Source organism: Anolis carolinensis, chromosome 3 (assembly GCF_035594765.1).
Source record: "Anolis carolinensis isolate JA03-04 chromosome 3, rAnoCar3.1.pri, whole genome shotgun sequence".
NCBI lineage: Eukaryota > Metazoa > Chordata > Lepidosauria > Squamata > Dactyloidae > Anolis > Anolis carolinensis.
The window spans coordinates 124,199,267-124,223,570 of NC_085843.1; the positions used below are offsets into that span (position 1 = coordinate 124,199,267).

Genomic DNA, 24,304 nt, shown 5'->3' on the forward strand with positions numbered 1-24,304 from the left:
AAAACCTATTAAACCAACTAAATGGGTAATGTAGAGTTTTGAGCTCCACCAGGTATAATTTTGTAGAGTTGATTTTTTTATGTCTGTAATATAGGTCTCTGCTGAAAATTATCTACAATAACAGCTTTCTTAAAACAGAGAGTAAATAAAATTGGAAGCCTGAATTTTAGGGATGGTTAAAGGGTCTCACACTGCCTTAAAGAATTATCTAGGTGTTTAGTGAAAAGGCAGCACGATCCAATTTTTGTATTGTTTTGTTCTCCAACCCACCTCACAATCTCTGAGGATGCCTGCCATAGATGTGGGTGAAATGTCAGAAGATAATTCTTCTGAAATATGGCAATACAGCCCGGAAAATTCACAGCAACACTCCTGCTCTGAAGAACACTAAAGCCTGCCTATGTTTTGGGTGGTTTTTGGAAAATACTGGTAAAACAGCTGATACCTGGATTTTTCATGCACTAGTTTACCAATACATTTAAATATTTCTCCTTGTTATTCAGCTTTATGCTTTCTGTGCTACAATCATAATATCAGTATGAATAAGCCTTTTAGGTGGCTTTGGATTAAATTCAAGAAGATCCAATTAGTTTCAGTAAGACAGTTATTGCAGGACCTTTCATTCACAGAAGAAATCCAGAACTTTTACCGAAAGCCATGGCAATTTGAGCACTTTCTAGTTTTGGATAGCATAGGGAAGGGTTAACACCCCTGTAACATTTGTTTTGCTGTCTGTGCCCCTGTTCACAAGATTTCACTGTAGAATTAATGCCCCCTTAACCACGAAAATCCATTGGGTGACCTTGGGCAAGTCACATTCTCTCAGCCTCAGAGGAAGCAAAGGGAAACCTCCCTCTAAGCAAATCTTGCCAAGAAAACCTTGTGATAGTTTTGTCTTAGGGTTGCCATAAGAAATAGAAACAATCTGAAGGCACATAACAACAAAATTATAAAAGAAAATTATACCCACACCAAAGACAACAAGCCCTACATTCAAGTCCTACACACAATACTCTGGAGATCATATTTTTCCTACTACTATTACAGTGTGGTTATGGCAGCACATAACTCTTTGAGTCAAGGTTACTTACTAAGATGGGAAATGCTTCAGAAATTGACCCTTTTTCTGGTATTGAAGAAAATTTGTAGAATTCATGGCTACGATATGCCTTTTGCTTTACTAGTTGAACTGCATGGAGGACAAACTTTGCAGTTACATCCGATGATGATGAATGCACTGTTACTTCTAGATTACAAGAAAAGGCAGAGTTAGGACTAGTTCTGAATAGGCCACCAGTTCACTCACACATTCACTGATGTATGCCTCATAGGATACATACCTCGGTGCATGGTAATGTTTTATTATTGTATATTGGTTTTTATGATGTTTTAAATGTTTTTAGTTTTTAATGCCTTTTGTATTGTATTGTTGATGTGATGGCAATGTGTTGCCAATTTGTAAGCCGCCCTGAGTCCCCTAGGGGAGAAGGGCGGGGTAGAAATACCGGAAATAAATAAATAATAAATAAATACACCAGAAAAATTAATGCACTGGCAAAGTTGCTTCAGAAAATCTGATGCATCTTACCACTTGATTAGAGATATGGAGATAACCTTATAAATTTCAAGTGAGCAATAAACTGATAATTTTATTTACTGTATCACAGTGGCCTTTCACATGCTGCTTACTGCCACTCCTTCACTATTGGCTCTGCTGTTTAGAGTTGATGGCAGCTGTAGTTCAACAATATTTGGAAGACACACTGTAGAATTAATGCAGTTTGACACCACTTTAGCTACAATGGCTCAATGCTAATTATGAAAGTTGTAGCTTGCTAAGACTCCAGCACTGTTTGACAGAGAAGGCTAAAGACTTTGCAAATCTACAATTCTTATTATTCTATAGCACTGAGCCAGAGCAGTGAAAGTGATGTTGAAACAGTATTAATTTTACAATGTAGATGCACTCCACGTTATTCAGTCTTCTCTACAGATTCAAAGTAGCATAACATTCTGAAAGATACCACAAAAAGTTCTTCAACTGTACATATTTCACAAATAAAAAGCAAATCCTCCTCAAACTTGGGATTCAATGCATCTTACAATAGATTAAAAAGCAGGTAAAATTTACAATATACAAAAGTTAAAAGTAACCAAAAATAACATAAAACCAGTTAACACATATATCCTGTCTTCTCTCCTTCCGAAGGACCCACAAAGTCAGACAGTTTGTTATTTGCCTTACCAGCCCATGTTGCTCCAGAGGGAACTTCAATAAAGTGTCTTTGAATCTGACCAGGTTTAAAATGAACATCAGTAAATTTGAGATCATAATGTGAAGCATAATCTGTCCTGTGAATGGAAGTGCATTATTTAAGAAAATGTTAAAAGTGTGCTTAGAAGTTGGCACACAAGCATGAATTTTAAAAGTCTAAAGCAAGCTATCAATGTTATTTACAACTATAGTAGAGTCTCACTTATCCAACATCCACTTATCCAACGTTCTGGATTATCCAACAGTTTGCCTCCCGCCCCGATCCACAGCTGTTTCTCTAGACAGCAAGGATTGAACTTTTTACCCGTTTAATTTCTGGCAATGTTGTTACTGTAAGTTCATTTTATGCAATTCTATCTTTATTTGTAGTCAATTTGTTAGTAGCTAATGTTTTTGTAGTCAATATTTTCAATATATTGTGATGTTTTGGTGCTAAATTCATAAATACAGTAATTACTACATAATTACTACGTAATTACTGCTTTTTCTGTTGCTTTGTTGTAAAACATGACTTTTGGCGCTTAATTTGTAAAATCATAATGTAATTTGACTTTTAATAGGCTTTTCCTTAATACCACCTTGTTACCCAACATTTTTGCTTACCCAATGTTCTGCTGGCCTGTTTATGTGGGATAAGTGAGACTCTACTGTATATTATAAATCATTTAAAATGATGACTCTAGTAACTGGCTTAAACTGCCTGTTAATGCTTATAATTACATAATAGACAAAGAATTCACATACAGATTTATTGAAAACAAGGCTGGCTTCTGATATCTGTGAATCTGTCTTAGAAGAGATTCACCATCCCTGGAAAATTCCTTTAGAGCAGGCATGGGCAAACTTCAACCCTCCAGGTGTTTTGGATGTCAACTCCCATAATTCCCAACAGCCAGTATGCTGTTAGTCATTGTGGGAGTTGGAGTCCAGGACACCTGGAGGGCCAAAGTTTGCCAATGCTTGCTTTACAGGCAATTATTCATTGGAACATGAAAAGATTCTCAGAGCATAGAAAGACAGGCAAGGGCCACATGTTGATGATCACTACCCCATGGACCTCTCAGAGCATATGGCTGGAAACAGGAAGGGGCCTTGAATTTTCTTTTGTAACTAATTTACTAAGCATTTGCGGTGGACCATTCCCATTGTATAGGGATGAAAACTAGATAAGATACAATGCTTAGTCAAATTTTGTTTCCAAATTTGCACATCTCATTTAAAATAATGAGATGTATAAAGATATGAAGTCTGGATTCTATTTAGTATTGACAATGGCATTTTCAGATCTCCACAAAAGGACTGCCTTGAAAAAAAATCTAAAAGCATTGTAAGCATAACAAAATAATTACCTTGTTGGTATAACAACGGTTATTGGGACTCGAAACAGGGGGCCTGCATTAGGCATTGATATTTCATATCCACACACCTAAAAATGTTGAATGCAATAACATTAGCCACCATGCTTTCAAGTACGTTTAACTTTTTAAAGGTACAGATGAACGGTTAACAATATTTTTTGGAATTCTTATGAGTCCAACTTATGCAATTAAACACTCTGAAAAATACAGCATATTCTCTTAATGCTCATCCTGAATTTTTCCTTGTCAATGTCATCTGTGGAAAATTCGAGGAACATTTTTCCAAATTGGCAAACAGTTCTTCTAAGCACTTCTGGTTCAAATCTAAACCCAACACAGGCATTACCACTCTGTATCACTTCTTTTTAAACTGTGGGTCCCAATCCCAAATGGGGTCCCTTTAGCTCCATGCCGAAAAACTGAGCAACAGTAAAAGTTTTCTGAACAGCTGGTGGATGTTTTAGACATCTACACAAATGTATTGTGCAGTGTTTACAATAGAGTCTGCAGAAGATGATTAAATTGTACTTCATAAAAAGGAAAATCAGCCTGTTCAGCAAGCCTTGTAAATGTTATCAGTAAATGTTTGTTTTTATACCTATTTTACAGTATTTTATATCCAGGGTTGTTGTAAAAATGTCTAGGATCAAAAGGGGTCCGGCGTGGAAATGTTTAACAAGCCCTGCTCTATATTATACCAGTCTCCAGAGGACATTGATCTATCAGTAGTTAAGAGTTGAGAGACCCATCTTATAAATTCTGACATTAAGCAAGATAGGAATAAATCCCGTATTTGGGGAGGGGAGCCAGATGGCAATACCTCTGTATAGTGAACTCCTTCTCGCAGGCCACGTGGATCCACACGGATATTAATATGCCTACACTGATTCATGAGCTCCAGATGTGTAGGGCACTGAACCCAAGAAGCATTTGAAGTTAAAGCTAGATGGAGTTGGAGTGATATCCTGTCAGCATTTTCTGAAACAAAAATACACACACTTAGAATTTTAGATCTATTTGAAGCATTGAAGAAAGCATAGGAATAAATGTTCCTTTAAATTCCAAATTAATTTTCTAGCATTTTTATGGCAAACGCCAATGTAATTGTATGCATACCCAGTATACTCTAAAAAATACTGAATTTTCTTACCTGTGTTCTCAGGAAAGAATGGTTCGATGCCAACACCATGATCAGAAGGTGCAGCTACCTGGCAAGGATCTCTGAGGTAGATTCCACGGTTGTTTCCCACAGTAACGGTGAAACCTATGCTGTTTGCAAATGATGTATTTTGAATGAGGTAGTCATAGGCTTTGTCAACCTTTGAAGAAAAAAACAATTAAAAACTCAACTTCTGGAAGAACAAGTTCACCAAGATCATTCTCTAAAATTTGGCATTTACAGTGTTCCCTCACTTATCGCAGGGGTCACTATTTTAGGAACACTATTTCCTACCAGCGTGGCAGGCCCCCTGCTCCGTGCCCGCCATGTTGCTCTGACTGCCTCTGTTCCTGCAGCCAGGTAAGGAATGCTCCTCCGGCCCGGTGAATGAGCGAGCAAGGGAGGGTGGGTGAGAGAGTGAGGGCGTGCGGCAGCCGCGGCAGGAGCCTGGAAGAGCTCCTTCTGTCACCGCCCCAGCTGGGCCACGCCGGGAAACGTGGAAGACTCAGAAGAGGGGGCGGAGTCCTCCACGAGTCCCGCCCCCTCTTCCGAGTCCTCCACGTTTCCTGGCATGGTCCGGCTGGATTGGCGGCAGAAGGAGCCTGACCGCCTCTTCCAAGCTCCTGCCGTGGCTGCCACGCCCTCTCTCTCTCACTCTCTCACCCACCCTCCCTTGCTCACTGGGCCGGAGCAGCATTCCTTCTTCCCTCCTGCAGGAGCAGAAGCAGCCAGAGTAACATGGCGGCCACAAAGCAAGGGGGCAGCAGCAATGGGGGTAAATAAATAAATACATTTATTTATTTATTTATTTTATAAATTTTCCCGCAAAACAGCGAGTCCGCAATAAGCGAAGTGAAAAGTAGGGAAGAACATCGTATATCCATGTCTGCATAGACATCTGGCAGTCATTCCATATTTCCAGTCTGGGAATATTTTTAAACTATCTTGTATGGGACTGCTACTCCACAGTTGGAGTTAAGGTTGCAGTAGAAGGCTAAATATAGGGTACAGTTGAGTCTCACTTATCCAACATTCTGGATTATTCAGCAGTCTGCCTCCTGCCCAGATCCACAGCTCTTTCTCTAGGCAGCAAGGACTGAACTTTTTACACATTTAACTTCCAACAATGTTGCTACTGTAAATTCATTTTATGTAATTCTATCTTTATTTGTAGTTAATTTGTTAGTAGCCAATGTTTTAGTAGTCAATGTTTACAATGCACTGCGATGTTTTGGTGCTAAATTCGTAAATACAGCAATTAATGTTACCGTGTATTGAACTGCTTTTTGAAATTTTGTTGTAAATCATGTTTTGGTGCCTAATCTGTAAAATCAAAACATTATTTGACGTTTAATAGGCTTTTCCTTTAACATCATTATTATCCAACATATTTGCGTATCCAACGTTCTGCCAGCCCGTTTAGGTCGGATAAGTGAGACTCTACTGTATTTTGAAGTTTTGTGGTATCATTCTTTGTGTATGTGTATTTCATTTTTAGAGCAGACTAAGTACTTTCTATGTTTTGAGCGAGAAGAAAAAACACTCAACATTTTAGTACAAGATACAAGTATTCTTCAAATCATATTAATCAAGAAAGATGTTCCCAGAATTGTAAGGCAGCCAAGCCATTCTCCATTTTAGAACCTTTATGCCATTTCCTTGTTTCTTCCAAAGCCTATTTGACCAGATCAATACAACTTTTTATGAATTGAAAAAAGATACTTTGTTTACAACAGGCTTTTGCGGACTGAACTGAAACTATAGAGAAATGTTAAGTAAACTGATCTTAGGTTTTGATACTTTTTGCTGTTGTTTTCAAATGTAAATTGAATTAGAACTGATGTGCTTTAAATTTCATAATCACCTGATTATCTCATATTATTGAATAAGTTTCCATTTGTGCTGTCTAAGAATGCGGACAGGATCAAGGGAAAGGTGAGTCCCTGTTGGACCTTTGTTCACTCTGGCTCTTTAGAGCAGCTAGGAATCTGGCTAAGTGTGTGAAGGATATACTGAATGCCTCACTGAGTCAAAAGAGGTTTCCATCCTGCTTTTAAAAAAGCTGTGGGGAGGCCATTACTAAGAACTCATCCCTGAATTCCATCATGCTCAAGATTATAGGCCAGTTTCAAATATTCCAATTCTGAGCAAGATTCCAGGACAGCAGTGACCTCCCAGATTTAGGGATTCTAGGATGAAATGATTATCTAAATCAATTTCAATTTGGCCTCAGGCCTGGTTGTGTTGTTTGATCTCCATGCTCTTTAACACTGTATGAAAGGGGACACCCAGAGGTTTTAGGGTTTAGTGTTGCTGTGATGTCTCATGGGCCATGTAGTCCTGTTCCTAGTACTGTTGTGACAGATGAAGAGGAAAACTTGGGTTTCCCACCGTTTCTGCCAGATTTGGAGCCCTTGCAGCTGCAGGATGTTTGCCCACAAGAAGACAGCCAAACAAGCCTTGAGTCGAAATCTCCCCCATTTTCTCGCCGCCTTTATTATAATCAAGATAGACACGCGCGGGAGGCGACTCGCAGAAGCGCTCGGATAGCTGCCAGACAATTAGATGATTAAGTCTATTTCCCTTGGGAAAGTTTAAGGAGTCTTGCATCTGGACAGTATAGGTTTCGGTTCTTGTTCCCCAGAAAAAATGTGCTTTGGCGGGAAAACAAGATCCTATATAGATGTTGGCCACAAAGAATTCCTTGCGGAGTCAATTCGTCAGCTTCGGGAGTAGATTGTGTGTGGACTACGCTACTCCAGTTTCCAGGACCTTGTTCTCGTTCCAGCCCTGCCTTGTTCCCCGGACCTCGCCACGGATTTTCCACGGACCCAGTTCTTGCTCCTCGCTTCTTGTTGCCTTGAATCAAGCCTTGTTTGCCAAGATTTTAGTTTGCTTCCTAGCCTTGCATTAAGCTTCATGGACTAAAGGACCTTGTCATTTCCCCTCACTTTGCTTGGCAAAGTGAGTGTTTCGGTTATTGGATTACAACTTTGGACCTTAATATTTCATATTGGACATTGTTTTCTTGGACTAATTTTGACCTTTCCTGAAAGGTCTACTTCTGAACTATTTTCTACACTTGCTTTTATTAACTTTATATATTTCCTCAATAAAGATATTAGATAGATTCTGGCCTCTGTGTATGGTTATTGGTGCTCTACAGCCTGGGTCCTGACAGTTGCCAATGAGCTGATGACACTCAACTCTATTTTGTCTTCCAACTGCACAGGACTACCACACAATTATTACGTTTATTTTAATTTATATCCTACTTTTCATTAGCTTTTAAAAAAGCAGTTAAAACACACAATTTCTATGATAGCTACCTTTTTGAGCACTGCATACTGTTCTAAGATATATTTTAAACATGCAGTGATTATTGAGAAACCATGGGGCTTTAAATCAGACTAATGGTAAAGGAAGAAATCAGAAGATAACAAGAACAAATGGGAAAAGGGAATATAAATTCATAAATGTAAAAGTGAACCATTAGGAATACTCTCATTAATGAAAAATCAGGTATTTTTTAATTCAGAAATGTGGTATAGCACCGAGTCAATAAATACTTTGCTTCTTTGAGCAGCAGCTCATAAATTACCTGAATAATACCGTGTCCTTGGGCAAACACCTGTATGTTTTCCACCTTTACTGCAGTATTTTCTAATGCTCTTCTGACTGAATGAACAGTATAATGCACACCATTAGCCTTGAGCCCTGTGATGTAAAAAAGATGAGAAAATTTCTTCACTTAAAAATCTGCTTATGAATTCATTTCTTTTGCATTATGAATTGGTTGTTCAGCTTGCAAAGGCCCCTTCCACACAACTGTATAACACTCCACATTATCTGCTTTGAATTGGATTATATGGAAGTGGACTCAGATAATCCAGTTCAAAGCAAATATTGTGAATTACCTGCCTTGATATTCTGAGTTATATAGCTTTGTAGAAGAGCCCACAGATTGCAATTTCTCTTTTATAAAGAACTAGCTTGGGGACCCGGCAATGCCCGGGTCATTTGAGAATGGTACTATTTGTCTTTTAATGTTATGTATTCTGTTTGGAGTGGGTGAACTACAATTCCCAGAATCGTGGCTGAATCCTCCCCCAAACCCTGCCAGTATTATAAGTTGGCCATTTTGGGCGTGTGTACCAGGTGTGGTGCAGTACTCTCTGGATAGGGGTGAACTACTGCAATTTCTAGATTCCCGGAGCAATTGCCCCGAAATATCTATCAGTATCCACAGCAGGCAATATTCAGTCTGTCTGCCAAGTTTGGTCTAGATTCGTCATTGGCTGGGTTCAGTGGTCTTTGGATGGAGGTGAACTACAAGTCCCAAAATCAAGGCCCCTTGCCACAAATACCTGCAGTATGTTCAGTAGGTCATGAGGCTTGTTTGTGTGAAGTGTGGTCCTAGTGCATTGTCGGTGGGGGTCAGTGTTTATCTGGCTGCAGGTGAACTATAACTCCCTTTTCTCCAAACTTGTCCAATATATTGTATTGGTTATGGGGGCACTGTGTGCCAAGTGTGATGCTCATTCATTGCAGGTGAACTATAAATCTCAGTACCTACTTCTCCTCAACTTCCAGTCCAGTTCCCCTCCAAACCCACCAGTAGTCAAATCTGGGCATATTGGCAAGTTTGGCCGAGAGCCATCATTATTTGGGTTAATAGCATTCTGGGTGTAGGTGAACTACAACTCCTGTATATTCCCCAGTAGGAGTGACAGTCCTCTGACTTGATGGAGGATGAACTACAACTTCCACCATGTGGAGCCAATCCCCAAACTCCTCCAGTAAGTTTAGTTGCAGCTCAGTTCTGCTCCGTTTGTTATGCAGAAAGATTGGAAAGGAAAGGGCAGTGGGCGGGGCCATGCAAATTCCACAGCAATGGAGAACCCTGGGATGCTTGCCTATGGTGGAAGAAAAAGCAAAATCTAGGATGAAATGGTTCCCAAATGAAAACATTCCTTGGGTGGTGGGCTGTAGTGTTTTGGAAGGACATTGGCAGGGGCTGGGCTGCATGTTCATGGTGCTCTCTGTAACCGCAATGTCAGTGGAAAAGAGTGACTTGCTAGATTCTTAACCCTGGGAAGTATAGCCTGTTTGTGGAGGCCGGAGGCTGTCTGTGTGAGCAGACATCCATGCCATATACACACATACGGGTTTTCGCTTTTATTATGGATTTAGATTTAGATTAGATTTAGATTAGAAGTGTGACATTCCACATTACCTGACAAGACTAGAGCAATGCCGCCACAAGCATTAGGTGAAGACATGGATGTGCCGTTCATGAGTTGCGTCCCTCGTAAAGTCCAGTTAGGGACAGATGCAATAGCACCTCCAGGAGCACTGATACTTACTCCCAGGGCACCATCAGTACTAGAATACAGAAATATAGTTGATAGCTGTAGTGATCCACATATTAAGACATTTAATCATTTCTCTGCTAGCACACTTTTCACATATTTACTTATTTATCTCCTTATTTAAATCCCATTCTTCAGTTACAGTGGCACACAAGAGGGGCTTGCAAAATGTTAATTAGAAAGTTCTTTGCCCTCAGTCTTATAATCTACATTAAAAAAAAAAGAATGACAGTGGGAGAAGGATTAAGTCCAGCATATATGTGGAGCTTGTATCCAAAAGGTACCAAATCCATCTAAACAAATTTTATAGGCATTATAAAAAGATGTGCTGAGAATATGCATTCTTTTGTTATAACAATGCCATATTTTCCAAGCCCTGAACAGAAGTGATTTGGAACATTTTGAAAGCTTTGATTTGTATATAATATTTTACTCCTAACCAACAATGTGCTGCCACATATAACTCATTTTAATTTTATTGGATTTGGAATCTTTTAGAAACAAACTCCACATATTGCCTGTTCTTCTACGATACCTTGGATAATCAGGAAATGAGGGGTTGAAGAAACACCCCAAAATATTGTAAACCAACAAATTGTAGAAGCAACACATAATAACAACTGCTAGTTGAACATTACATCTGATTCAAATCTGATCCATCTTGATTTCAACTAAAATTTATACCAAAATGTATAAAAGTATTATACAATTTACCAAAAAGTAGTTTCCTAAGGTGTGTATAAACATGATAACATGCATGTAAGTTAATTATCTGTACTGTCCTGCCAAGCCCGGGGGGGGGGGGGGGGGATGTCATTCCAGTCTTACATTTCTGATCAGCAGTACTAGTATGGAAAGACTGATCATCACTCAAGTGGACGATGCACATACCTGTCTTCTCAAATGGTTATAGTTATATCTGAACATATGAAACTATGTATGGCCCTTTGAGTCCTGCAAAATCTGGTAAAGTGTTTTTCGTAACCATTGTTGAGTGAGATCCTTTAAACTGCCCCAGTTAAAACTATCCCACAATGCATTCTGCATTTGGACCTTCATCGAGTGAAAGGTTTGCCAGGAAGTAACAATTTGACAGGAAGTAACAACTGCCTCATCAGGCACTTACTTCACTTAATAAGTTGATACTTAAAAATGGCTGCATGATATATACACTGCCTAAAATGTTTCCCTTCCTTTCTTTCTCCTGCTCTGTCTCAAGTCCCTCCTTTCAGGCTTTTGCATACAAACTCATCAGGGTTTGTTCTCCTAACAAATATCTTGCTAATTTTTCTAGTCTTGACTATGTTTTATTCTGCATCAATGTGATTTTTTAAAAAATAAAGTCTATAACAAGATTTCTACACATTACTGTGGGCATCTCTTCTTACAGTTAAGTATGCGGTTTTGCCAAATATGCACCTTTTGGTAAATAATTGTATTTAGATTAGCTGTTGGAGACTGTGACAGAAGGGCCTTTTGTGAAGTGGATGTGCTCTAATTTTGTTTGTGTAATTCTGTCTCAAGTGCTTCAAAATAATTTCTCAATAGCATAGTTTGTTTTAAAACGTTTTACTATAATTAGTGTTTTTAATGCTGTAGTTTATTTTAAACTATGCTGTGAGCTGCCATTTTAGAAGGAAAGACATAGAAGAAATAAAACAGCCTATTATCCCACTCAAGATCCCTTGCAGAATTTTACAATTCCAAAAGACAAGAATTATTTTTCAGGGGTGAAGCTTGAAGACTATCTCAAGAACTAATCCCCTAAGATCAGAACAATTCTTCTGATCAGAATTTCCCTCTTTATATTTGAAGGTGTTTAATGATGCGTGGACAACCTGTGGCTTCCACACAGCCCTTGACCACAACATGGGTTGTAGATTCTAGGGTGTTTCATCCACACTTCTGCTGCTGGGAATAGCATGGAAAACAGCAGTCTTAATGATCACTACTTTTCATTTCCTGGCCCTCACAAAGTGAAGAAGTGGAATTTCCCCATGAAAGAGGGTATACATGTAAACTAAACCCATCAACCCATAATCCATGCAGCCCTTGAAGGGACCCCCCCCCCCCCCTCAGCTCAATTCAAAGTTGAGCTGATCATAGAAATAATGCAACACAATATGTACTTCGTCATAAGTACAGTCCTACCTAGGCCCCCGAGATGACCAGGTATACTGATTTGCAGGCAATTTCTCTCTCAGTGAGTACTCAGCAACCATCATGTCGGGTGACACGTAGGCACCAACACCTGCAAAAGTAATCAGTACACATCTTCAAATTTCAGTTGATTACCTATTTAGGCCAGTGACGTTTACAATGTAAAGAATGTCAACAACACTTTGGAGCACAGGGACCTGCAACACTGTGTCCAACACTACAACCTGACAAGGAGTTGGCTATAGGGATCTCAAAGTTTTCTTGCTGCAACATGCTCCACTGCTACCAGTCTGTTACCAGGCATAATTTAATGTGCTGGTTCTGACCTATAAAGGCTCTACAGGACTTATCTGAAACATCAAATTCTCCCATGTGAGCCTATTCATGTTTTGTAAATTTCTGGGAAGGCCCTTCTCACTGTCCTGCCATCATCACAGGTCTATCTGTTGGGACATGGGCTTCTTAAAGAAGCTATTCTCAGGATCTGGAAGGTAGATAAAACCTATTAGTTTCAGCTGGCTCTAGGAGACTCATTTTAGTGGTTGTTAAAGGATATCTGTAGTGCTCTCCCAGTCACAGGACACATTGTGACGAAGCAGCTAGAGAACCCCCCCCTCGAGGTTCTGTTAAAACTGCTTCTCTCAGCATATTTCACAACCAGGAATATGCTGTAGTACTCCAATCTGCAATATTTCAGAAACACTTTGGTTGGAGTACAACTTGGCTGAAAAGTAGTTCTTTTTTGGAGGGGGGTTATGTTTAGTCATTTAATGTCTGTGAATCCCAAAAAACAATGAGGTAACAATCTTGGAACTACTGAACTGGATGCCAACTGATGTATTTATTTAAATATTGGTCTACTGGCTCTCAACAAAACAAGGCCCAAATCTAATGTACAGCAGAAGGATATAAAAGAATATAAAATATAAAATTCTGCCTGATGTAGAGAGGAAGGACAGGCAGATGATTCTTCCCATGTTCATAATACAAAGGTCACTCAATGAAGCCAAATAACACAAGCCTACAAAATCAAACTTTTTGTAATCATCAGAAATGAAAGTAGCACAGTTTAAATCAATTTTATGCTGATTTTAAATATGTCTTTATTTTTTACCATCACAACTTTAAAATATGACAAATAGAATATTACAGAAGATTACTGAAAAGTCTGCACGTTTTGCATCATATTCGTGTAATACAAGCCAACAAGTATTTTTTATCACATATAATTTTAGTTAATTTTTATTTTTTTGTGTTGAATTCAGATCTGTTTTTTTTATCATGTGTAGTTTTTGTGACAGGGCTAATTGTATAATGAATGCATTTACGCACTGATATCAATAGATTCTAATTAACCACAAGCCAACAAGTACTTTTCATCAGATATAATTTTAGGTCATTCTTATAGAGTTTCTTGCATTGAATTCAGATCCGTGTTTATTTTTTCTCTATCACATTTAGTTTTTGTGATGAGGCTAATTGAATAATTAATGCATTTATGAACTGATCTCAATAGAATTTAATTGGTATCAGTGTGTATATGCATTCATTATTGGATTGGCCTCATCATAAAAACTACACGTGATAGAGAAAAAATAAACAAACACAAGATCTAGATATGCCACTGGTTTAATATAATCCAGCAATCTTTATATTTACCACTTCCAGACTCAAGTAAAACATGAATTCTGCTTCATTTTATAAAGGGTATTACATAAAATACTTGCCAATCACACTATTTGTAGTTCCACCCGGACATCCTACTGTAGACAGACAAGGACCATTGTTACCAGCACTGGAAACATAGATTACATTATGTTTCCATACAGCCTCATTAATTACTTCACATATTCTCCTGGAAGAGATAAAAAATCATAAATTGGTAGATCGTGTCATTTTCTATTTACCTTCCCTTGGAAAAAAATACACCTACAGAGGTGGACATCTTTCATTTCGGAGGTCTCTACAGGCTTCAGTCTTTTAAAACTGTATCCCATAGCGCACTTAGCCACCTTTATTGTTTATAGCAGGGGTCCCCAAACTACGGTCCGCGGGCCACATGCGGCCCCTCAAAGGCATTTATCCATCCCCCATCCTCCTCCAAGGAAGGTGCCTGCCGCTGCCGCCTTTCCTTCTTTCTCCCTCTCGCTGCACAAGCCTTGGAGCTTTGGCTTTAGAGCCTTTCCTCCCTCTGAGCTCCCTCTCGCAGCCTTGGAGCCTTGCCTTTCCTCCCTCTGGTTCACAAGCCCTGAGCCTTTCCCCGCCTCCTCTCTCGCCCAGTGCCTTTCCCCGCCTCCTCCTTCGTCCGGTGCATGCCTTGCAAAGCTTTGCTTTGTGTTTATAAAGGTATTTTAGTTATTATTTAATTATTAATTAATTATTAAGGGGGTGTTTTGCTTGTGCTATTGCTGCACAAAGGCAGAAGCTGGTTGGACTACATTGCCCAAGGGGTCTCTTCCAACCCTCTTCATAATTTTTATTTGCATTATTATTATTATTATTATTATTATTAACATTAAGGCTGGGTGGCCATCTATCAGGGGAGCTTTGCTTGTGCTTTTGGTGCACAAAGGCAGGAGGGGGCTGGACTAAATGGCCCAAGGGGTCTCTTCCAAACCCTCTTCATTATTTTTATTTGCATTATTTTTATTTGTATTAACATTGAGGCTGGGTGGCCATCTGTCAGGGGAGCTTTGCTTGTGCTTTTGGTGGACAAAGGCAGGAGGGGGCTGGACTAAATGGCCCAAGGGGTCTCTTCCAAACCCTCTTCATTATTTATATGATGATGATGACGATGATTAATATTATTAACATTGAGGCTGTATTTGTTCCCGTTTGTTTTGTTTTTTTACTTCAAAATAAGGTATGTGCAGTGTGCATAGGAATTTGTTCATTTTTTTAATTAAAAAAATATAGACTGGCCCCCCAATGGTCTGAGGGACCGTGAACTGGCCCCGTTTAAAATGTTTGGGGATCCCTGGTTTATAGTGTACTGTCAACCCCTTGGCAGTAAATGTAACAGTTTCAAAAAACATGATAACAGATGAACAACTTTGTTAATCAAGAATCCTTAATGAATATAGCCAAAATATCATTTCTCTGACATGTTTAAGTATTTTTCAGTCTCTAAGCCAGTGACTAGCATTAAAAATAGTGAGATGAGTCTAAATAAAAATGTGTTTAATTCCTCTACTTGCAGGATCCCACCTCAGTGTGTTGCTGGACTGAAACTCTCAGTGCCCTATACTGCACAGCCAGTGATAAGGAATTGGAGTTCCAGACCCACAACATCTGGAATTCACACCAATCCATACCCTGCATAGGTACAAGATCTATTGCGTGTCTTATTTTTGTGGAAAAGCATTACAAGAGTAGAACAATGGTAGCTTCAACAGCTCTGCAGACTGTAATCCTTCAAGGTATTCCATTGACTGACTATTCTTGCAACTTCCTATATGTGTGTCAGACTGACACATCTAGTGCATTGGGGAGTCTAATGCATTGTCTTCCTCTGCTAATTTGCTGTGGAAACACAATGCTGGACTAGGTGGCCTTTTGGTCCAACACAGTACTTAGGTTCTTGTGTTCTTATGATTCAAGATCTTGAAGCATCCACTCTAGTTTCTATGTTCCATCATTATTATTTCATTCCTCCTTTTGTCACTATTGCTTCACTGCTTTGCCTTTTCCAGAGTGTCTTCTAGATAAACTCTGAGAGTCTGAAGTCAATTATTCCTTAACATAATTCCATCTGTTTCTGGTTATGAATTGGTCTACAAGGAACAGGCAGAGACAGAATACTACAATAAATAGAAAGTATTCTCTCTGGAACATGAAAGTGATTGATAGACTTTTGTTGCTTATTCTATCCATTTTTTTCCAAGAAAAAAGTGAACTTGGTTCTAATCCAGAAGTATAGAACAAAGTCTCTATACAGAGTTATATATAATAATGAATCAAATATCCTCTTTTAGAAAAATTCTATTTGATATTTTAAAGCAGGTTTCCTTTAATTGACAAAAGCATATAAGGTATGATTTTTAAGTCCTTCTCATGTTTGACTTTAATTGCAACCAAACAGTGGCAAGATATTAATACCAGCTTGCTATAATTGCAATGCTGGGCACTAAGTATGGCCAGTCACTATTTATTGACTCTTGCCAAAATATCCACATTTTCAAAATAATATAAACATATAAAGCAATACGTTTGGAAGTACATTTCTTTTTTATTTCACAACTCACTTCAACTATCACAAGCATAGAATGCCCTCTTACAGTGGCATCTCAAAATATCCATTACTTCAGCATAATCCCTAGTCATAATACTATCTTCTGACTGCATTTTCTGATTTTTCCCTATTTTTTTCATTTCCTTGACTCTAGAATGTGGTAACCCTGCTGCCCCAACCATGCTCTCAGGCTTCAAAAACAGAAAGACCCAAAGGTCTAAGTCACAACTGTCCTCTTGCAGAATATGCAAGTAAAGAGGCACAGCAATCTAGCTGGTCCCTAAAGCCAGTACCCTAGATTGAAGGGGTTAGCCATTTGTGGCCCAGAACAAAGTAACAGTCATGAAAGTGTAACATACTCACCCAGCATTTGGCCAGTGGGTTGCTTCTCCATAACTATAGTTGACAAGGTCACACTTGTATTTTATTGTTTCTATCATCTGTTAAAATTAAAGCATTAAACACTAAGCAAAAACGTCTAGAGGCACTGTCTGCAACTATACAACAAACTCATATGATACCAAGTATCAGATATTGCTGGTTAAGAGCAGATGTGTGCATTTTATTTACTGTTACATTTCCAGAATACAGTCTTGTAGAACGAAGGCTAGTTTCTAGAACAGCATAGCTTTTAAAAAGGTAAGATCTGTGTATTCTTCATCTCACACAGAAATCATGGTTCATATAGGAATGGGCAATTAATGACTACTGGGCTATAAACCCTGGTCTAGCTCGCTGTGACCCTTATTAAAATCTGAAGCCAGTATTATCTTATGAAGCCAATAATGGCGTGTAACATTATCCATTTTTCTTTTCAGTACCTTGACATTGCAGCATCAATAAAATCCCTTCTCACTTTATCCACTGAGGAGAAGGAGGAGGAGGAAGAGGGAAGGGGGGGGGGAGGAGGCGGAGGAGACCGGTGACCTTCAACAAATAGCAAGTGGTTCTTGGGAGAAGTGATGTTTGTGAAGCACTTGCTGAGTTATTGCTTCTTAACCCGCAAATTCAGAACACATCAGCATATTACACTAGCGTATATACCTGGCGTAGCCCAGGTGTCAAAGGGGCTGTTGCCTCTCACCCACTCTGCTTTCTCCCCTCTCCAGCTCTAAAAAGACCTGCCTCACAATGTCTCCATGGCAATGCTCTAGCAACTCTCTTTGGGCAAACTCTTTGTGGCTCTTTCTTTCCATTTCCCTCCTTACATCTTCTCCCTCTTTTCTTGTCTTTCTTCCCTTGTTTTCCCTCATATACTTCCCCCCTCTACTTACTTCCTTCTACCCTTCTTTTTTTTGTCACTTCTTTTTTCCTTCCCTCCATTACTTTCCTTCCCTCAAACCTTTATCCCTTTTTATTTATTTCCATCATTTCTATGCCTTTCATTTTCTCCCTTCCACCCCTCCTTTTTCTTTCACTCCCTTCCTTCTCCTTATACACATGCCACCTAGCAGGCTCCAGCCAAGCTACTTCACTCTCTTTCCCAGTGAGACCACAGAGGGCCACTTCACCTAGCAATAGCCAACCCACTTTGTTCCATTTCTTTCCTTCTGTTTTGGATAATAAAGGGTAAACATTATGTACCAAGTCTGATCCAGATCTATCAAGCCATGTAGTAGTCTTTATTGTATAAAAGGACAAATATACATGCACACTTTGACTTTTATAAATACAGGCAGCCCCCAAGTTAAAACATTCGACTTATAAATGACTCATAATTAAGAATGGGGGTGAGACAACAGGAGATGTGAGAAATCTACCACTTGGAAGGAAACTTCACTCCTGGAAGAGTCATCATGGGGGAAAGGTGTCTCAACTGAAGCTTTATCCCCAATCCTTGTTTTCACAACAAGCAATTTTTTTTTTAAATACAATTATCACAGGGACAAAAGGTGAAGTGAAATCTTCTGAACAGGGGCAGACAGCCAAACAGCAAAACAAACACCATAGTGGTGTTAGCCCTTCCCCATGCTATTCAGAGCTAAGATGTGTGCGTGTGCGCGTGCACACACACGTGTGTGTATTGACTGGAGCTACACTTAAAATATTCCTGTTCTGACTTGCATACAAATTCAACTTAAGAACAAATTTACAGAAAATATCTTGCTTGTAACTTGGGGACTATATGTATAGATGTGGGGTGTGTGTCTGTCCAAAAAGAGCAGGAAGTAGCACCTGACAATTCAGATGGAAGAGATGGCTAATATGTGCTGGGATGGGTGGAAAGCAATGCTCTCCTCAGGCTCTCCTGCCAGCTGGCTGTCAATCCTCTCTTAACGCTAAGAACATATTCAGTGATGTCTACTTTATGTTTCTATGAATTTACATAAGCCATTCTGGTAGGCTTTTTGTCTGAAAAGAATAAAAACACTTGAAATAAAATAAATAAACGAATGGGCCCATCAGGAGCTCAGCTGTGTAGATTTGGCATTCCAGGCCCAAACTGCTTTGAATCAAAATGATCATGACCTTTCACTCTTTGCTGACAGAGCTGCTGCTCACAACTATTTTTAGCCAACTGCTTGCATATTCATGCTAGCTACTTGGTTGTAAATTCTCTAAAACATCTCAGGAGCATACTTGTTCACGTTCCAAAGGTTTATTAAACCAATATTGCCTAGTTCTGGGAAATATACAAATTGAATGTATTCTCTGAATAGATTTCCCATAAAAGACATTGATTCAACTTGTGTGATTTAAAGACTGAAAGAATTTTATCATTGCATAAATATTGGATGAAAGTGGCTGGGGTTCACACAAGTTTATCTATATATGTAAAGGCCTAAGACCAAAGTATGTATGTATGGATGTTTGATCTACAAAGGTTACTTCATGGCCTGATGAATCTGAACCAAACTTAAAATGCTGCTGGGGGGAGCAGATAAGAGGATGATGGAAGTTGCAGAAGTGGAATCAGCCCACTTGCAAGATGAATCTCTCCACATCATTACCTCTTCGTGAGGCAGGCTGGGGATGTTGCAAGTTGCTACCCCCCCCCCCCCCCAATAATAAAAAAAAGGCTGAACTGTTTGAATGGTTAGAAGGCCCAAGCTACAGCCCAGCCAGATCTGGGGCTGATGGAAGCTGCAGCCCAGATGTGAACTGAAGTGTGCCCGAAGGAGGATGGAATCTAGAGTCCATGTATATCTGTAGAGCCACATGGAACTCACCCAGGTTGGATTTGGATCAAACTTGGTGCACATAACCTTCATGATCCACCTTGAAATATTGGCGGGAGGGGCATAATAAAGGATGGGAGTTGTAGTCAAGCCACACGTGGAGATGTAGGCTGGCCAGATCTGGGGCAGATGGGAATTGAATCTCCCCAAACCTGGGGCTGATGGCATGCAACTGGCTGATGAAAGTTGCATCCTGCCAAATCTGGGGCTAATAGAAATTTTAGGCCATCAGTTGTACAACTTTTTAAAAAGGCCCATTATATAGGTATACATTTTCTAATGTGATCATTCATAAAACTGATAACCAAACACTGTCAATTTTTGTCCAAGCACTTACAAAATAGCCTAACCCAGGCAAGCCTAAATCTTTCACTAGTACCTATATAAAGCAGGTTATTTTAAAGTGTCACAAATTGATTTATTTGTGTAACTAGCTAACATAATTAGACCACCTGGACAATTTTGAATATAACAATTACAAATACTTACAGCTCTTATAAGTCCAGTGCCAGTTTCCATGGTGCTTAATCTTGTATCACCAATCTTTATGGCAAGAATCTGTGCACCAGGGGCAACACCATTCCGGTCTGGTTCGTCTGGAAAATGTCCAGCAGCTATGCTAGCAACGTGTGTTCCATGAGATCCTGAAAAAAATGTGGTCCATTATTAGAAGAACACAGCATTCTTGCCAAAAGTAGCTGCTCAATCAATTTAATTAAACTCCAAAATTAACCACGTTCCTTTTTTGCTGGCATATACATCGTTCTTCACAGAAACGTACTTACAAAAGAGCCATGGCGGCAAAATGCATACCGATAGGAATTTTTACAGTGTTTTTTAGACACTATACCTGATTTTGAAGTATCTTTTTGGCTAGTTTCACAAGTTCAGAAATGGAACTGTACAGAATGAATGATGCACATACTTGTACATACTAACCATTAAAATGAACCAAAGTACTATGAAGAAGTGGCTAAAACATTCTTGATGTTCTGTGAACATATGCTTTACAATTTAAATAGGGAGCCTCTATGAACAAGATAACTGGGGTGGATTTTAGGGCCAAAACATCAATACTACAAGTTTTCAAGTTCACTTTTGATTGTGAAAAGTGGGTACTTTCTGATGTTAAACAGGAGAGGCATGGAGGTCGTAACCTATTTTAAAGGCCAACTGCCGCTCCTGTAGAGGCGTATCACCTCTTTTTGTTTGTCCTAAAGGAGGCAACCCTAAAGTCAAACTTTGCCCACCATGAAATTAGCAGTAACCTTTTATTTTCTATTATAATTCTATTTTACAAATTGCATTAGCCACAAAAAGGATTCTCCAGAACTGTTCTAGTAAAATGAACCTTACCTCCACTTGTCACAATTGAAAGTAGGTTCCCTTCATCATAAATATTGACAGAATAATTCAACATCTCTGATGTGCCAAATGATCCATATTCCTGAGCCTCTCTGTAGTTTCGTAAAACAGTGCAGTTAGGGAAGTCACAAGATTCACTTGCATCTATACATGCTCTGCAGAGAGAAAAGAGAACAACCACAATTTATCCACTTTGATTTCTAAAGAGACTGAGGTCCTTTTTAAAGTTTTAAAACCCGAATAATTACTAATCTGCTCCAATTAAATTACAACAGCAGATCCTTAATTTATTTACTAACGTCATCCCAGGAATGTCAGTACCTACTTAGATTTGTGATCACTAGAAGTCTCAATACCAAAACATTTCCCTCAATTTTTCTGCCTCTCCAGATTGAAGAAAGACAAAAAGATGTCTTTAGTTGTACAAACACACATTTGCAATTTAAGATACAGATTTCTGCCATGTAATAACTACTGCTCCCATCCAACAGGAGTAAAAGCTAGTTAGCCTTTGACAAATTGGAAATAACATTTAAACTACAGTACATTTTTCTTCAACAGTATTTAAAGTACATTACATGGGGTGTCTGTGATATTCCATGCTAAAACTCACTCATCTCAGATGTCATTCTCCTTCAGACTACAACTCTGGTTTACAGAATGTTCTGAAGTCACGAACTGTCTGCAGTTCATAGTCTCAAGTGTGTATGCATTAGATTTTCATAACTGTACTGTTTACAATATAGTATCTAACAGCAACAATGATCTGGCAGGCTTGATATAGCTTTAAAGTTATTAGTATGCTGAAAACACACGAAGACGGAAGGAGGAAGAGGAATACATTCTGCAATATCTTTCAAGGTAGCTCAAATGAATATTTTCAGCCAAAAAATCTACATGAATATTCTATTAACTAGATGTATTCAACTCAAGATTTAGCTAAGAAAGTTACAATCATGCTGTGCGTAATAAGTAGTTCCATTTAGCTCTCTGAACTCCATGAAGGAGAGGATGGCTTCTGACTCTGACACACAACAAATACAAATCAATGTCTTCCTTGATTTTACTTTATTTCAGATGCGCTTCAAGAGATTAGTGTAAACCTCTAGGTCAGGAATGGGCAAACTAAGGCCCAGGTGTTGGATGAACCCCCTTGGGCGCTTACCTCAGGCCCTCCTCATTTTCCTTGTCCTCTTGGCATAAGGACACGGTGGCCCGTCACATCCTTATGCCAAAAAGATGGGAGGGAAAGGCACACAGCAGTTGAGAGCCCTATGGAGCACTCTCAGCCACTGCATGGTAGTAAACACTGTGTAAATGACAAGAATGCAAATTTAAGATGAGGGTCATGATTTGCATATTTCAGGATCTTGTTACATTCTATCCTGCTCCTGCAGTTATATAAATATGCTTTATATCTGAGATTTTGCTAAAAGTTTGTGCTAAAATCAAAGCCAGTTACTCTGAAAGGTGTGCCACATTTTTTCTTCCCACTTCCTTCCTTTTTTATGCTAGACTCTGTTGTGTATATATATAAGCTGCTAAGAAACAATACTTGCAAAGAGTGCAGATGCAATCATAATGAAGATACAAGCATAGAATGTATTTATTATTTTACAAGTGAGAACTAATAAAGAGTGAATAAGTATTTTGTAAAAGATAAGAAAAAAAAAAGATTACCGCCAAGTTTCACCATCATGCCACACCAAGCAGTCATACACAGGGCCAGGATCACTGTATTTTTTCTCAAAAGAATTCAGCAACTCCACTTGAGTCTGAAGCTCTTCCTTCATTAGCTTGCTTTCCTGAAACATGCAATGCTTCATAAAATACACTGAACATGGTATACCCTGATCCAACTAAATAAACCTATTTGCAAAAAAGTCACTGCAAAAGGAACTGTGTGAGACGCACATATGAAGATATGCAAATGAAGAGACAGATTGACTGTGCTTAGAGCCAATCACACTCCACAAGGAACAACCCAAAAGACAGAATTTCACTGATACACTTTAAATAAGAAAAAAAGTTACATCAATAAGAAAAATCTGTTTGACAACTGAAGTAGATTAACAGTGTCATAAAAATGTAGTCATTTTAATAATGTAATAAGTCATTTTAAAACAATTAACAGTACAAACCTGTGATGGGGATACATGAGCAGCTTCAAACTCATCCTGTCTCCTGCAAGCTTCTGTAAGTGCCAACCTATGAACAGGATCCCACAGCTTTTCCTTGCGTTCTTTCTGTAACCAAAAATAAATTGTCTTGACTTCAGACCACTGATACTTTCCATATACACCATACTAACTCAGGCAAGGATTTGCGAGTGGCAAAAAGGGACACTGTGTAACTCTGCTACTATTAAAGCAGAGGTGGTTCAAGATGCTGCAAAACATCTGTCAGCAGGGCAACATTTAGGAGCCCCCAGATGGCGTAGTGGACTAAGTGACTGGAAGGTTGGGTTGCTGACCTGAAAGTTGCCAGGTTCGAATCCCACCTGGGGAGAGTGCGGATGAGCTCCCTCTATCAGCTCCAGCTCCATGCGGGGACATGAGAGAAGCCTCCCACAAGGATGGTAAAACATCAAAAACATCCGGGCGTCCCCTGGGCAACGTCCTTGCAGACGGCCAATTCTCTCACTCCAGAAGCAACTTCGGTTGCTCCCGACACGAAAAAAAAACAAAAACATTTTATTTATGAATTCCCCAGGTGATTAGGATGCTGCTATAAAAGAGGGAAACTCTGCCCACCTCTATACCATATGCTATTCTGAAACCAATGATAATATGTCAGTGCTAAAAGGGTAAATGTTTTTGGGGGGGAGGGAAATAAAGTACAGTGATTGAATATTGGTTTCCATTTTACAAGCCATGGACTGGTATTATTTATTTACTTCATTTCTATCCAGCTCTTATCACCCCGCAGGGGAATCAGAGCGGCATATAACATACATCTAGGCAAAAGTTAAATGCCTCATTATACAAACCAAATAAAACATAACATAAAATTACTAGGAACAATCAACATAAATACAATTAAAAACCATTGAACATATTAAAACATAATAACCCCATACACAAATAACGCATTGCACCAATCCCTTAATCATAATTTGGCTGCTTCATTTCTAACTGTATCGTGATAGGATGTTAGCATTTCTGTCAGTCATCAAACTTACATAGTGGTGTTTCTCAAGTCTCTT

The 24,304-nt window shown here is 39.1% G+C and overlaps 1 protein-coding gene across 3 annotated transcripts in view; it reads right to left on the bottom strand.

The window, feature by feature from the left end:
- The window catches only part of tpp2 (tripeptidyl peptidase 2), a 57,020-nt gene that overhangs the window by 23,372 nt on the left and 9,344 nt on the right, over nt 1-24,304 (bottom strand). For all 3 annotated transcript variants that reach the window (XM_003218715.4, XM_003218714.4, XM_062975468.1), the window contains exons 4-17: nt 23,241-23,345; nt 22,780-22,904; nt 21,091-21,254; nt 20,224-20,378; nt 16,919-16,995; nt 14,052-14,179; nt 12,316-12,415; nt 10,029-10,177; nt 8,394-8,509; nt 4,784-4,952; nt 4,454-4,611; nt 3,625-3,701; nt 2,246-2,352; nt 1,092-1,246 (exon numbers count right to left, since the gene is read on the bottom strand). In XM_003218715.4, the coding sequence (XP_003218763.2) occupies nt 1,092-1,246; nt 2,246-2,352; nt 3,625-3,701; nt 4,454-4,611; nt 4,784-4,952; nt 8,394-8,509; nt 10,029-10,177; nt 12,316-12,415; nt 14,052-14,179; nt 16,919-16,995; nt 20,224-20,378; nt 21,091-21,254; nt 22,780-22,904; nt 23,241-23,345 (1,785 nt within the window). The remainder of the gene's footprint in view (nt 1-1,091; nt 1,247-2,245; nt 2,353-3,624; nt 3,702-4,453; nt 4,612-4,783; nt 4,953-8,393; nt 8,510-10,028; nt 10,178-12,315; nt 12,416-14,051; nt 14,180-16,918; nt 16,996-20,223; nt 20,379-21,090; nt 21,255-22,779; nt 22,905-23,240; nt 23,346-24,304) is intronic.